General features: G+C 40.9%; 2 protein-coding genes and 1 long non-coding RNA gene across 7 annotated transcripts; 1 reads left to right on the top strand and 2 right to left on the bottom strand.

The window, feature by feature from the left end:
- The first annotated feature begins 362 nt into the window (after positions 1 to 362).
- On the top strand, positions 363 to 2424 carry LOC147178219 (uncharacterized). The gene is made up of 3 exons (XR_015094240.1): positions 363 to 604; positions 1869 to 1917; positions 2011 to 2424. It is a non-coding gene; the product is annotated as an uncharacterized LOC147178219 (long non-coding RNA).
- Positions 2425 to 3366: 942 nt separating this feature from the next.
- irag3a (inositol 1,4,5-triphosphate receptor associated 3a) lies at positions 3367 to 9885 on the bottom strand. Of its 5 annotated transcripts, none has more exons than XM_086070097.1 (13): positions 9649 to 9885; positions 8487 to 8861; positions 7103 to 7172; positions 6991 to 7018; positions 6651 to 6791; positions 5587 to 5718; positions 5080 to 5236; positions 4961 to 5001; positions 4841 to 4891; positions 4405 to 4562; positions 4221 to 4346; positions 3692 to 3799; positions 3367 to 3612 (listed from the first exon to the last, which is right to left on the bottom strand). In XM_086070097.1, the coding sequence occupies exons 4-13, from the start codon at positions 7009 to 7011 to the stop codon at positions 3507 to 3509; spliced, it is 1041 nt and encodes a 346-aa protein (XP_085926223.1). In that variant the 5' UTR covers positions 7012 to 7018; positions 7103 to 7172; positions 8487 to 8861; positions 9649 to 9885; the 3' UTR covers positions 3367 to 3506. The 5 variants fall into 5 exon arrangements, with proteins under 5 accessions (XP_085926223.1, XP_085926225.1, XP_085926224.1 ...); XM_086070099.1 differs by having other exon boundaries at positions 6651 to 6737; XM_086070098.1 differs by having other exon boundaries at positions 8487 to 8530.
- Positions 9886 to 10109: 224 nt separating this feature from the next.
- rpl10a (ribosomal protein L10a) lies at positions 10110 to 15280 on the bottom strand. The gene is made up of 6 exons (XM_086069468.1): positions 15200 to 15280; positions 11550 to 11621; positions 11396 to 11476; positions 10648 to 10796; positions 10398 to 10570; positions 10110 to 10326 (listed from the first exon to the last, which is right to left on the bottom strand). The coding sequence occupies exons 1-6, from the start codon at positions 15202 to 15204 to the stop codon at positions 10156 to 10158; spliced, it is 651 nt and encodes a 216-aa protein (XP_085925594.1). The 5' UTR covers positions 15205 to 15280; the 3' UTR covers positions 10110 to 10155.
- Between the last annotated feature and the right edge of the window lie 337 nt (positions 15281 to 15617).

The following is a 15617-nucleotide window of genomic DNA, read 5'->3' as shown; positions in this document are numbered from 1 at the left end:
TTGGGGGTTCGTGTGTCAACCCTAGTAGTTTTCTTCATTGGAAAAAAACAAACAAACAAACAAACTGATAAGATGTACTCGGAACATTACTTGGAAAATTTACTTAGTTTTGGAGTAAAAACATTTTCCTAGGTTTTTTCGACCAAGTAAATATTACTCATGGTTTTTTAGTGCATCCTTCCTCATTCTCAGTGACTTCAATGCGCGCAAAAGCTCTCCTCCTCTCAATCTTGCCCCAAATAAGCACTGTGAGTTTGACTCAGAATCAAATTGACAGACTCGACCCCTCCCTACCTAGAGTGACACGACTCACGGCCGACGCGAGTGACGTAACAACGCTTCGCTTCCGTGGTCACGTGATTTTCCACCGAACGAAGCACGGCATCGGAACAAGCGTACGAGACACTGACTGCCGCGAGCGCTCGATATCAGCCGAGCGTCTGCTTCGAGCGTGACGTCACTAAATGTTCCACCAGATCCAGCGAGACATCGAGACGGCCGATTGTGATGCTTCTGCCGCGAGCGCTCGACACTTGTCTGCATCACTACTATTACTTCGAAAACAAAAAACTATTTCTCAAAGACAGATAAGGGCTGCCTAAAGGTGAGTGCTCGAAGCCACGTGATTTCAAGTATGTATTTGTTTATTTTTACATTATTTGGGCTTTCAGATAAAAAAACAACATGAAAACAACATGTCAAAAAAATTGAATAATATGAATAAATCACCCTACATACTTCCCAGTGTTTTGTATGGGGGAAAAAGATGGATGGATGGATGGTATTTTCAAAACGATATGTCAATCTTCAATAGTTGGTTGGATTCCCTTTGCCTTAATCACTGCCTAGATGTGCCGCGGCATTGCCTGGAGATCCTGGAAGCCCAGGCTTTCTTGATGCCTGCTGTCGGCTCTTTGTTTTTGGGTCTGGTGGCCCTCATTTTCCTCTTGATAGTATTGTATTACAAAAGGAAAATGAGGGCGAACAGACCCAAAAACAAAGAGCTGACAGCAAACATTATGAAAGCCTGGGTTTCCAGGACCCCCAGGCAATGCCACGGCGCATCGAGGCAGTGGTTAAGGCTACTCAAGATTGACATATCGGCTTGAAAACATCATCCGTCCATCCATACTTTTTTGCATGCAAAAGACTAGGAAGTATGCATGGTGATTTCTTCACATTATTCAAATTTTTTGACATCCTGTTTTAGTGGGTTTTATGAGCTGGAAGCCCAAATAATGTAAAAATGAACTAATAAATACTTGAAATCACCCAAGTTGTGGGCCCTGAATCTATAATCTATGAAAGTTTTACTTTTTCAATGGAGTTACAGAAATTATTAAACTTTTTGAGGATATTCAAAAAAAAAATTATGAGCACATTGGTGAGAGGAGAAAAAAAGGTCATTTAATTGCCTTTTCTACTCCACACTGTCCGCAGCCAGTACCCCACAAGGTAATATTTGTGCAGCAGTGATCGCAAGCGTGATTCAGAAGTGTGTAATACAAACATATACATAACAAATATTTGCACTCCAGTGCAGAGAATATTTTTTTTACAATGTATCTCGGAGATCTGAAACTAAAAGCTGTGATATAAATAATGGTAGTATTTTTGCAGATGTCAGCGGTCGACTGGCTGGAAGGAAAATGACCTAGAAACATCCTAGACAGGCCAAAACAAAACCTTTGGACCATACCTTTACTTTTTTTTTTTTTTAAGAGAGATGTTACTTGATATGTACAACCAAATCAAACTACAACATATCCAAACACACAGACAGAATGCCACATACTTTTTGTAATAAGGCAAAGACTTGTTGTAATTGTTTGAAAATGTTTCAGCTAACATTTATTTCATTCTTCAAGAACTAGGAAGAGGGTGTACAACTGTGCCCTGACGGAGAAAAGAAAGGAGGTATTTAAAAGGATTAAACTAATTTAATTTAAAAATGGTCATTAAAGTAAGTAATTAAAGTTATTTTGTTATTTTTTTGTCTGTTTGTCTTAGAGTTTCAGATGGTTGTTGTGGAGACCCTAATGGCTATCCTTGGATGGGTTAAAGAGCTTCATCTCTTGGGGAAAAATCAAAGCTGAGAGTGGACAGTTGCCCATAAAGACTCTGGAGACTTTTGACACTATGTCCTGGGAAATTACAAATTCGTGTTTTTTTCCTTCTTCTTTGTTTTAGTTTATGCATCCCAGGTAGGTAGTGTCTGCATTAGTTTTTAAAACTATTTTTGTAGACTTTTAGCCACTTTTCCACCCCAATTTCAAAACAAAACAAGTGTTTGTATTATATTGGTAATATTATTATTATTTTATGCAATATGTTTATAAATGTGTAAAGAAATTACAAATATATCTTTACATTCAAAGGTTTGTGATGGTTGGATAATGTTTGAAAAACAATGTATTGATTTATATCTAAGTAGGATAGTTTGGTTAATGTTAACATCAAGAGATGTATTTATATCCAATGGTAAAATAAACATGACATTAGTGTTACCGAAACCTAATTAAAAATTCCCAAAACAGGTGATGTGTATTGTCATCCTGGAACTACACATCAAGGTAAGGATCACAAGTTAAATTTGGTCCCTTTTTAGACAACCTGATTTAACATTCATTTTTGACAAATTTAATTTCCTTTAATATTGGTTTGTTGTGAATAATATGTTTAACATACATCTATATGACATGTAATGGAATTTAAATTCGGTATAAAAGTGAACGTCTAGCAAACGTCTAAATTCAGACGTCTATTAACGGTTATCTAAACGTCTAAGAATAGACGAGGGGTCTAGACGTAGACGTCTATTAGACGTCTAAGCTTAGACGTCTAAAAAAACTTTCATTTTTAGATCATTTGTAGACCGTTTTTAGCCTAGACGTCTAAGTCCCATTTAGATGTCTATTAGACGTCTTTTAGACCGAAAAATGCTGGGTGGGATCTTTCTATTTACTTTACAGGAGGGATTTGTAACTAAAATGCTTGCAATATGTAAAAGTGAAGGCAATTTGCAAAAAACAAAGTCAACACATGATTTGCATTCGCGGGCCACATACAGTAAAATGACGTCGCAAGCTGGATCTGGCCCCCGGGCCTTGAGTATGACACTTGTGCATTACGGGAGAGGATTTTCACTCCCATCCCATCCCACTCCCATAAAAATAAATCCTGCCCCGTCCCAGTACTGATGTCCTGTTCCGCTTCCGGTGAAAACGACTCCCACTCCCACGTCAGCTACATGAAAAAAAAAGTTGTATTTTCCTCATCTAGTAATCACTTCACACATCAAAGTTCAGCAAAATACAGAACCTTCGCTCACCAAATCATTTTTAGAAATAGACAGCAAACAAAAGATTTACTTTTTTTGCTGTTTAATTTCATAATACATTAACAGGTGGAAAGGCACTCCACAGACCCAGCTATTATCATACATACACTATTATTATATACAAGCATTTAAAAAGTCTGTTTTCCATAGTATATTCCCTTTAATCTTACACAAAGAGAGAAATCCAGGTGATGAACGAGACAAGTACAAAGACGCAGAGAAGAAGGGAGCGACAGCGAGCCAGCTGGTGTTGCCTGCATGGCGAGCCATCTCTGAAGATGACAGGCATCATCGTCATCATCAAGACATTCTTTTATTAGGGTCTATTATTCAATAACAACGGAGACTTACACAGAAATCCGCCGGCAGACACTTGTCTTCTTCTTCTCCTTGTCAAACTTTTTCTTTGCCACTGAAGCTTTGCTTTTGTGCCTCTGCCTTGTTGTGTCCAACACGCAACTGAAAAACCGTCATTGGAGGCACATTTACACTTCAGATTAAAAATTATCAATTGTACACCAGACACTTAATTGGCCACAAAATTTAACCATTACACCTGCACAAATAAGAACTCTCAGTATTCATGTACACAATGGCTGTTATTAGGGTTGAACATTGATGAAGAACTACATTGTGAATATTAAACAGTCCTAAAATAAAATTAACAACTTTTATATAAGATTTTTTAAACATTCTATACAAAGTCAAAAATTAACTTTTTATCAAAGCGAAAGCATTGTATGCATGTTAAATTGTGGTTAAATAAGGCATTGTATGCATGTTAAATTGTGGTTAAATTAGGTAGGTAGGCAGGTGTGGTTAAATTAGGTAGGTAGGCAGGTGTGGTTAAATTAGGTAGGTAGAGTACAGGATTAAAAACCTCTTTTGTGGCACAGTTCCGCTAGTATCAGCTTTGCATGGGACAGGGTGCTTTGGGGCAGGAGACGAATGTGGAGGTGGTTCCGACTGAGGCACAGTGACAGGCACTTCATCCGGATCAAGTGGCCTGAAAGATGAAGAAAAGCTCTTAGAAAAAGAAGAAAGGAGGTGGCACAAAACATCACCTGTTATCCCCCAAGCAGATGTCGTCCTTGTTGATGCCGCTGCAGCTGGATGCCGAGCTCAAGCAGGGAGACGGGCAGGCGGGAAACGACTTACTAGCCGGGTCAGCTTCCCCATGAGCGGCCCGCTTCTTGGACTCTCGCTTTGCCTTCTGGAGAGGCTGACATGCAAGCAAATTATTTTAATCAGACAATCAGGCTCTATTTTTGTGCAAAGTGCAGTCTAATGTGCGCATGGATGAAGTTTTCTTTCATTTGGTATTTTTGTAGACTTTGAGCCGGTACAACTAGCAAAATATAATTGCTTCAAACGGCATTTTTAACAATGTTGAGGTGTCAAATATTTTGACTATCGGCTAATCAAGGGCAGTAATTTTCCCATGTAGGTGCACCTAATGTTGAGGTGAGTAGGATGGATGGCTCATTAGAGAATCCTCACCTGGATGTCACTTGGAATCAATGACACACTGACTCTGCGGCGACTGCCATTCTAGCAAAGAGCAGATGGGTGAATGTGAGCAGCGGCAGCACTCTTACCACAGACAACATGGCCTGATACCTGCTGAAAGCTTTTCTTCCAGCTGTCACTTTCATCCGGATCTAATGGTGGGGAAAAAATCCTGTCAAGTCAAACAGTGGGAAAATCAAACAGAAGCTTCAAGAAAAATGATGCGAGACCGAGAGGAGCTCCAGGCTCATCAATCCTCCTGCAGGAGTTCTGCTGCTGGATCATCTTTTTGGCCTCCTCCAGCTCCGCCTCATGTCGCTCCAGTCGTCTCCTTACATTCTCCACGTGAGCCACCATGAGCTCTACTGCCCGACTCACACGAGCCTCCTGTTGAATCACATAGCAGGCAGCAACATTTATACACTCACTGGTCCAGGTTTTAAAGTATTAACTCACCCAATAAGGATGATTGCTCAGGTCAAAAGTCAGTTTTGAAACTATTACTGCTAAATTACACTGAACAAACTATAAACTCAACATTTGTTTCTCCTATGTTTCACAATATGCCATGGGGTTTTGTCAACTAGCATGACACTTTAGTCACCAGAGTTGTTCCCCCTGAATGTTCATTTCTCTACAATAAGCCACGCCCAAAGAGTTTTTGGAGAATATGGCTATAGTCTTGTATTCCATCTGTCTAGATACAGAAAGAAAGTTGGTTGGATGGGTGCGTGTACCTGGTGCACTGCTCCAAGCACCTCGGCCGTGTTGGAAATACGCTCAACGGTGCCAGTGAGGATGTCCAGCGACAATTCCAGCTTCTGCAGGATTTTACTGCGCTTGCTGTCCAAACACAGGCCCTTTAGTGCCTATAAAACACCACAAACAACTTGACATTCCCCTGCCCTCTTCCTGCTCATGTTATGGACACCAGGCACGTGCGGGGTGGGGGTGAATCTATGGGTGCCGGGGCACATGCCCTTTTGGCACTGATGCCCAAAGTGCCCCTTTGTCCATTTATTTATTTTATATTTAAAAACAATAGTTTGTGAAATGAGTTTTGTTGCCTTCCAAAACTAAAATTCAGCCACATAATTTACATAAAACAAATTATTATTAAATTATCGTTAGATGACGTCATACTACGAGACACGCCCTATTTTGCCAGGTCGCTCGCCACTCCACCTGCGGTCGGTAAATTGGTCTCTCCGTTTGTATTTACGTAGTCTCACTCACAGTAAACAAAAGCCAAGGTCATAGAATGCAGAAACCTCAAGCAAAACGAATGCCTTTATTTAATAAATCTTGTAGACATGATCACAGAGCATGCTGTGTGCTAGCCTAGCTTCAATTGAAATGCAGACGCAAGTTATAATCAGCCTCGCAACTACGATGAAGTCTGACATTTGGGCGCAGTTTGTTCTAAGGACACGGGAAAGATGTCCCCCTCAGTTTCATAAAGACCACGATTCTTCCCATCCACTTTCGCTGCGGCAAAAATCCCCGGTAAAACTAACGTTCCTCTTCCATTGGGACGGGGCATGGCGCTTCTGCTCCAACTACTGATGCGTTTAGGTACACAGAATTTTTAATAAAATCTTCCTGAATACTCCAACTTGTAGCATGAACTCAATGATAGCTGAATTGAAATATACTTCAAAATACAAGTGGAAATTGCTACATGATCTTTGTTTTTATTTTCACTAAGAGCTCGTTTTGGGGGGTTTGAGGTCAGAGTTTAAAACTGCGGGTTGTGAAACAGAAAATAATTTGAAGTGTTACTCTGTTGTGCACAGTTTACCTCCAGCGTCTCTCTGCCTCTGGACAGCTCCAGCAGGACGTTCTCCTCAGCCAGGTTGCGAGCGTGCTCTTCCACCTGGAGCCTCTGCTTCAGGGTGTATTGGTCACAGCGGAAAGACAAAGCGATCTGAGTGAAGTTCTTCTGTGAAGGTGACAGTGAGGATGTCCAAAAAAGAAACAAGAGTAACTGTGGCTTTTTGCCAGTGGCCAGTGGTCAGGTGTCAATCGGGTCCAAATGTCAAGTAACGAGTTTCAAATTAGGGCCAGATGTTGAATAGAGTTTTAGCAGCTGAACTGTTCATGGAATCTCTAAATCTCTAAAAATAAATAAATGGACTTACTTCCAAATCACTCTCTGACATTTCCACACTGTAAAGAAACAAAAGTTCAGTGAGCACATTCACATTTAATATTCATATTAAAAATATGTTTTTGTGGATGTTAGGCTGAGACCTGTTGAGGCCCACTCGATCAATGATGGACAGATCATTCCAGTTAGTTAGTGGCGCCTCCTGACTGCTTTCTGGAATTCAAAAGACTTGGTTATAATTGACGATTCCGATCTTACGTCAAAAAGAAATGGCAGTTTTGGGGTGAAATGATGACCCTCTTCGTCCATTGAAAAAGCATTGGACTTTGGATCCTTATTTTTGATTTGAAAATGTGAGGAAATGTAATTTGACTACTATAACAATCTGCCTGGTTTGTTTGATAGTCACATGCAAAGCAAAACAATATGCGGTTTGTTTACACCGTGGAAGCATTTGCAGTGTTGCGTTGCATGAATATCAGAAATTCTTGGATGTTCGGAATTGTCAGTATGCGTGTTTCCAATGAAACAGTTTTGTTGATAACATATGAGGTAAAAAAAATTAGAGCACATTATTATTTATTTACTAGTAGCTTTTTACATCCCGCAAGTGTTGGAACAATCCTATTCCTGAGAACTTTATACCTGAGCACTTCGACATAAAACTTATGTCCCTTAGATGCATTGTAGCTAGTTGAGCTAACTATGGGTTAGCGTTCAAAAAGCAGCTCAAGATGAAACTAAGAACAGTTTTGTCACATTTGGCTTCAATGTTTAAAAATCTGGTGTGATTTATTTTCACGTTTACAACTATATTTGTCAACTTAGAGACATATTGATATAGTTACATCCAAATGTTTCATCTAAATATTAAATCTATACACCTGTAGGCCTCTCTCTTATATATATATATATATATATATATATATATATATATTTATTTATTTATTTATTTATTTATTTTTTTCTCTATTTGCAGGTCAGCCCAGTCCCGATCTTACTGCAAATAGCAATGCTCCACTACATAGTTTTAAGTTGTAATTTGCACTGGGTCTGCCCTATGTCAGAGCATAAATAGGCCTAATAATTTTTTGCTGATTTGAAATGATATGCAGGACAAACGCAATACCTTAATATAACAATTTTTGAGTGAGTTAATTTATACGCGGATAAACAGTACTCAACTAAACTTTATGGTTTTTCAGGACAGCACACCTTAAGGTCCCCCACAAAGAGGATATGATCATATTTCAGCATGATTTCGGCAAGAAGTTTTGCAAAGTCGTTTAAAAAGTCCTTATTGTATTTTGGAGGTTGGTAAATGACACAGCACAGCACAGTGACAGTTTGGCCGACTTAAAAAAAAAGGTGGCTTCAAAGCTCTGATCGATGTGGTAAATAGACATCTTTTACATTTTATTATTATTATTTTTTTTTAATAGTCGCCGTTCCTCCACCTTGGCCCGACGTCCTCGGAGCGTCCAAGTAAGCACAGCGGTAGTAATTCAATCATAACGGTGGACTCACCAGCGACAGTCCAGGTCTCCGTCAGGCAGAAGAAATCCAAGTTGCTAGAAAGGAAAAACTCGCTCAAAATAAACGTTGTTTGTCAATGACCACGCATTCAACAGCGCGATCCTCTTGGGAGCAGCAGGAATGCATGGCCCTTCTGTCCGGCGGTCTCGAGGAAGCTCCTTCAGAAGCTGGAGGTCGGCACCGCGTCCAAAACGCGAAGGGCAGCACGGCCGAAGGTTTTCGGGTGAACAGACGATAGGTAGCATCCAGGAGTAGACAGGGTCCAGGATACGCCATAACTGAGTACATCCATGCGTTCGGGAACGAAGCTAGTTCCAGCGCCCGTTTTCGCTTCACCAGCTGGCCGCCGCGTTGACCCTGGCGCTGCTGTTAACACCGGTAAGAGTTGTTTACGTTTTTATATCCCGCCCCCTTAAAGAGGTTGCCGGTTGTCTTTAGGATTAATGGCTACCGCCGCCGATGGTACGGAGGGGAATTACTTCTCGCGCATGCGTTGAAGGTACGTAATAGTCGGTGCGGTGTGTATTTACGTCATTTTTCTACGCGACGTGCCGACGTCACAGGGGGTAGGCGTCGGTCACATTTGGCCGACGTCGGATTAGTGTATCTGGGCCAGGGGTGCTCAAGTTCGGTTTTCCATGTTTCTCTCCACCAACACACCTGATTCATGATCAGGATCGTTATCAGGCTTCTGCAAAGCTTGCTGATTGGCTGATCATTAGATTCAGCTGTGCTGCAGGAGGGAAACATGGAAAACAGGCTGGATAGGGGCTCTCGAGGACTGAACTTGAGCACCCCTGATCTAGGCCTTTAGATGTCTCCCTCCAACACAGCTAATTCAAAAGATCAGTTCATCCGCAAGCTCTGGAAAAACCTAATGATCCTGATCATTCAACCTGGTGTGTTGGAGCGGGTTAATGACACAAAAATGCTATGAATCGTAACTGAAATTCATATGCACATCTCTACTTATATCCACTTCAACCTCTGAGAATATCAAAACAATTGCCAGTATTTTTGATTTATGGTTATTAAGCCTTTTTCTCACCACATTGACAATTCACAACATTTCTGATATTTACGTAATGCAAATGCTATCAGGCTTCCCGTCTCTCTGTACACCCATGTTTACCTGTAGAGAAGAGAAACTTACCCGAATCACTGTCACGAAACGACGCATGAAAGCCATTCGTCTCCACATCCATCTGAAAGCCAACCGAGCGGCTTAGTATTTTTATGGCTCCTTCGCTGTTGACTCGACTCCTCTCAGGGTGTATGACTGCGTGGACTTGCTCCATCTTAACCTGCTTCATAATCTCACTCAGGTAAATGCAACTCCAGTCAGCTATTTCATGGTGGCTGCTTTGCGTTTGGACTCTCTCACTCAGCAGTACTGAGAATAGATAATCTCATTAAGAGATCCACAGTCAAGGCAGAACAGGACAAGTAGCTTTGAGCCTCTCGTGCCATGTTTATCTACAGCAAACAAAACATGACAGTACTCATGTTGACACGACCTCTGCACTGCGAGGTGGATATTCAAACCAGTTGTTCACTGTGCTGTCTTGATTGTGTTCCAGCACAGTAAAATGAGCACTACACAGCAAACCATCATTGTTGGAGAGTCAACATTTTTATTATTTGTAGAAAAGCGCATCATTTAGTACAGGCGCTGGGGCTTTCCCATGGTGCTCTTGACATATAGGGCGCGTACATTTTGCCAGTTCTTCTTCAGCAGCGACACCAGAAAGTTGACGGCCAGGTGGATGTTGTACACCAGCTCATCCTCCGTCATCTTCACGTGTCCGACGGCCACAGCCAGGCAGAGCACCTAAGATGTGCACAAACTCAGGATGAGTGTTGCGCAAAGCCATTACAGATGACGTTTGCCGCTCATCTTACCTTCTTCATCTGGAACTTGATGGTGGATTTGACCTCGTCCACTTTGTTGTTTAGGTTTTCGTTGTGGGTGAGCAGCGAGGGGAATTTGCCGGCCTTGTTGAGCCCAGGGCCCAGGATACGAGGGATCTGCTTGATCAGAGACTCGGAGGCCAAGAACGCATCATACTTCTTGGCTGGAAGAATAGCAGATGGTAAAGATCCTAAGCAGACTCAAAACATTCAGTGGTGCAAGCAGGAAATGACTCCTCACCAAGCTTTTTCACCATCTTCTTGTTCTTGTTGAGCTTTTTGAGAGCCTCCACATCCATGTGTGGCAGGTCAGCAGCTTTGGCCTCATCACAATGCTGCTGGTCTCCTAAAAGGCAGACTGAGAACTTGGGCCTGGGGAGAGTCTTCAGCCTACACATCAAGAGTCACAAGATCGCCTCAGTATTCACTCATGCCAAGATTAATTTCTGCTCCATGTGTATGAAAAAAAGAAAAGACTTGACAAACACTCCCACTTCCTCAAAATAACCAAAGAGCTAATTTTGACATTAAATGGAGGGCATTGGCAACCTACGTCAGTTCATATCTACCATTTCTGGAAATAATTTAAGAGTATCTTAAACTGAGACAAGGTTCTAATATAAATGAGCCATGCCATAGTAACAGTTTCAATGTTAAAAGTCTTACCATACTGCCACAATGCCAGGAGTCTTCATTCATAATATAGCGAACACTGGTCGGCTCGAAGGTCATGAGCTTAAAAATGGCTCAGCCCCTCAAAACCTCCCCTCATGTTTTAAGACCCAGGGTAGGGGTCCGCCTGCAGAAGCTAGGTCAGCTTAAGCAGACTACCCAAAGTACTTCTCCATGTCTGCACCTGGCCTGTTTGGTCCATACTAGAACTAAAAAAATAATAATCCATACGCTACCACTTTACTGCTTCACTCAAGATTCCAACAGGGCCAGACGCAAACAAGGAAAAGGTTGGGTGAGACAGAAAGTGGTCCAACCTGACGGTGCCGGAGAAACGCTTGTCCTTCTGGGGATCATAATTTTTCAGGCTGATCTGCAGCTCCACAGTCTCCACAAACCTAACATAGCAATACACACATCAGCAACTTGGAACAGTGACTGGCAAAGCCATAAGCTGCTATGAAAACTTACTTTCTCTTCTTAGCTTTTGAGCCAGACAGGACTTCCTTCACGGCCTCATACAAAGTGTCTCTGGAAACCTTACTGCAACACAAGTTAGAGGAAAAATTCCCCAAATTTATGGTGAATACTCAAGATTTATTGCATCTAATGAAGACCATTTACTATAACTTGCCGGGAACCAATACACGCTTGTATTTATTAAAATGCGGTCAAGTTAAAATTATGGGTGCCCCGATCCGATATTGATATCAGTATTTAAGTAAAAAGCAGTACTGGATTATATCAGTCTACAACCCAAATCGCCGATATTAGTAGGGGTGTAAGTTGCCTAGTAAATTTAGAAAATACTAATCAGTAAACTTGTACATGTACACTGTAAGATTTGTATGAAAATGTATTTATCTGAAAATTCAGGCTTATGACTGAGCCACTGCATTTAACTCTTTGACTGCCATAAACGTTATAAAACGTTTAGCATAAACCTAGGGAAGGGCGCCGAGGACGTTAAAAGACGTCCCCTATGTTTTTTGTTTTTTTTTCAAAAACGGGTGCAGGAAAGCCTTGGGCAGCTGTGCTGAAAGTATCAGGCAGATATGATTAGTCAAAGACTCGTTTTGGCCCCTAGAGGGCAGCGATGACTCTCTTTGCACAAGGTTGGATGGGCCGCCCACCGTGGGCGTCAGTAGAAGACGTGAGGCGGAGCTAGAGTGTTGAGGAGACATGGCTGAATAAGCCCACAATGGCTGCCCAAGCAACCGGTTGCAAGCAGCTCACGCTTGAGCATTTTTTTCAAAGACGGAAAGCATCAATCAATACTAAAAAGCGCATTGATGTCAACGATGATGATGACTCCGAGCTCTACGCCAAAGTTGGAAGCTTTGGCGTGACTGTTATGAACACGTAGTAAGCCTCACCGGCTAAGCGCGGCTAGCGCGGCTAGCGCTGCTAAGGCCGGAAAACGCGCACAATAGCCGGCCGGGTACTTCTACACAATCGGACATTCGATCGGGCGATGGAGAGTTGGCATCGACCAATGCAGATTGATGATGATGATGATGATGACTCCGAGCTCTACGCCAAAGTTGGAAGCTTTGGCGTGACTGTTATGAACACGTAGTAAGCCTCACCGGCTAAGCGCGGCTAGCGCTGCTAAGGCCGGAAAACGCGCACAATAGCCGGCCGGGTACTTCTGCACAAGCGGACATTCGATCGGACGATGGAGAGTAGTCGAAAAGCATCGACCAATGCACATTGATGATGATGATGATGATGGTCACTCCCGAGGTTGACGCCACAGTTGGACGCCACAGTTGGACGCGGCTTTTATTCTCACGTCATAAAGCATCACCGGCTAGCTCTGCTAACGCCGGAGCTCCACATGCGGACATTTTGTCGGACAATGAAGAGTACCCCGAGTCCAATGCATATTCATCGGAGGAGCGGGTACAGTCTGATCACGGAGAAGACACTGTTTCTGGACTACGATGCCACCATGAATGGAGTGGATAAAATGGATCAGAACATCTCCTACCACCCGGTATAGCAACTGAAGGACACGGGGAAGCGAGACGTAACGAAACCGTAGCATGATCCTGATATTAGACTTGATGACACACTGCAGTATATACTTGCTATTCCCCGGAAAAAAACGGCCTGCAAGAAAGTGGCGCACGCGAAGAGGCAATCTGTTGTGCAAATGCTGTTGCGTCTCTTTGCACGCAGGAGAGTGTTACAAAAAGAAAAACTGTCGTTGAAACATCCACATATTTGTAAATAGCACCACAGTTGCACACATTTGTAAATAGTTTGCCAAATTGTTGTCAAATTGTTACACTGTTGAATGTAAATAAACGTATTTTGCTATCAAAAAACACTTTTTCATTCTTGGTGGTAGTGTTTTATAGAAGTAAAGCACTATTTAGGTGTTTGTGGCATCATTCATGGACAAAAAGAAGTGTAAAATTCACTAGAATGCATGAAATAATATCGTTTCACTAAAAGCTTGATTTCTCCATATTTTGGTCCAAAACAGGCGAAATTGGGTCAAACTAACCATTTTCTATTGTTGATTACTAAAGAACGGAATAAGGTAGAAACAAACTTTTTTTTCTGATGAAAGATGAAAGTCCAATCTTTCATTTGGTAGTACGTGTGTTTCCATAGTCCAAACAGAACATTTTCTGTGGACCTTGAAAGATCAGTCAAAATGCTTAAATCGGCTGGCACTGGCGGCATCCCTTTTCTGAAAACGTCTGGCAGTCAAAGAGTTAACAAACAGGTTGCAGTCTGTTTCATGTTTGAAGAGCACTGAAATAAAATATTAAGGCTTAATGTTCTATTAATATAACATTCTTCCATACTTAATGTGTGAATCCTAACCCTAAGAAATAAGTTTTGTTAAATATTCCCATAAAAAAATCGATTCGAGAATTGCGCGCTGCAATATCACGATATATAGCAGTGTCGATTTTTTCTAACACCCCTAGATATTAGGCACTCACATCCAAGCATTCCATTGCAGACTCCCTTGCTTCCCTTCTATTCTATCCAGCCATGTCTAGATCTAGCATGAGTCATTTGTTTATATTGACTTTATTAGGGTTATTTCTCAGGATTGTTTATATTTATTCTATTCAAGTGCAGCACATTCATGTTTGAGGTTGAATTTATGTAACCCAAATGTATGTAATAAATTGGTCATATTTTCACATACCTACTGTTGCTATTTGTTTGAATAGTACCAATTGGTCACATCTCATTACATTTCATACTAAAAAAAAATATATAAAAAGCATCTATCACTCCTGCTGATATAAAGGCTCGATATCAGACAGGACTCTAAACTGCAATATCGGTATTGTATTGGAAGTGAAGAAGTTGTATCAGGTCACCTCTAGTGAAAATGGATAATGTCCCACAGCAAACCTCATGACGACACATTTGGGTGGCAAAGCACCCGGCTGGCAATTTCCATGCATAAAAATGTGGGGCCGTCTCATAATCCACTTTTGTACACAAAAAGGGAAGGACTATCGAGAATTATTTCCTTAAATTGATTAGATACATTTTGTGATAATTGGGAGTAACTAGTGACCATTTGTCGCTACATACATTTTATCCCTGACAATATTGTTGAAAAAAAAAAGCACTAGCTAAAGAGCCCATATATAAAATACAAAAAAATGGATGCCTTTCTACTAGTTAAATGTTTACTTAAAAGTCAGAAAAGGGATCAGGAAAATTCTTGATTACTTAAGAGTCTCTTATTTTTCTTAGTGGTTTTACTTTTCTAGTCGTGCTGTCACCGCTGACTTAAGCAAATACGTTAGCTCGTCGTATGCCACGAAGCTGTCACATTTTCTTTCAAATTGCATTAATACAGTCATTTAAGTAGTGCTTAACATCTGCTCCATGATTTATATGCCAAACAGTAAGCCTAAATGTGTCGGATAATAATGGATGCAATAAGATTATATCTAGACGCGTAACGTCGTGCCGCGAGACCGCAAACTACTACTGGCACCAGGACTGTCGATAAGGTAAAAAGGATTACACCAAATGGTCAAACCTATCAAGCACTACTCGTTTAAATTGAAACAATAAATAGACGGCTCAATTGCAACCGAATTATCTATGAAGTTAAGTGAAATACACAGTACCTCATTTTAGCAGCTTCTCGCTCTTGCCTCGCTATGCTAGAAAGGAAGTTCAGCGGGAAGTTGCGTCACATAAAAGCTGCCTATATCTACGTCATTATCAAGCGACAAAACTTATTTAAAATACTGTACTCGTTTTTAATTTTTTTATTGAACAATTATAAACAAACAATAATTTGTCATCAAATGACAAATTACTTGACATAGATTGAGCATAAGCATTCTAACAATGTAATCGAACATAGAAAATAAAAAGAATAATAATTAAAACAAAAACAGAACTTATATTTGTAAGACGACTTTCTATAACAAATCAAATATTTCCAATAAATAAACTAAATAAAGTTGTTTTTATTATCCATAACCAATTTAATTTTTTTACAAAAATAGTAAAAAATAATTTTTCCATTTGAAATATCTG

This window comes from Leptonotus elevatus, chromosome 2 (genome assembly GCF_054856555.1).
Source record: "Leptonotus elevatus isolate MCC_2025b chromosome 2, RoL_Lele_1.0, whole genome shotgun sequence".
Taxonomy (NCBI): Eukaryota; Metazoa; Chordata; class Actinopteri; order Syngnathiformes; family Syngnathidae; genus Leptonotus; species Leptonotus elevatus.
Note: the sequence above shows the minus strand (reverse complement) of the source record. Positions and strands in the feature narration are given on the sequence as shown.

Coding starts and splice junctions, on each gene's coding strand:
- irag3a (XM_086070094.1), bottom strand. CDS start 9,808: ATGAAGCAGGTTAAGATGGAGCAAGTCCACGCAGTCATACACCCTGAG. Junction 5,719..6,650: donor GAGGCAGAGAGACGCTGGAG/GTAAACTGTGCA, acceptor GGTGTTTTATAG/GCACTAAAGGGCCTGTGTTT. Junction 5,237..5,586: donor TGCTTGGAGCAGTGCACCAG/GTACACGCACCC, acceptor GTGATTCAACAG/GAGGCTCGTGTGAGTCGGGC.
- rpl10a (XM_086069468.1), bottom strand. Junction 10,797..11,395: donor CGTTTCTCCGGCACCGTCAG/GTTGGACCACTT, acceptor CTTGATGTGTAG/GCTGAAGACTCTCCCCAGGC. Junction 10,327..10,397: donor TCAAGTTCCAGATGAAGAAG/GTAAGATGAGCG, acceptor TGCACATCTTAG/GTGCTCTGCCTGGCTGTGGC.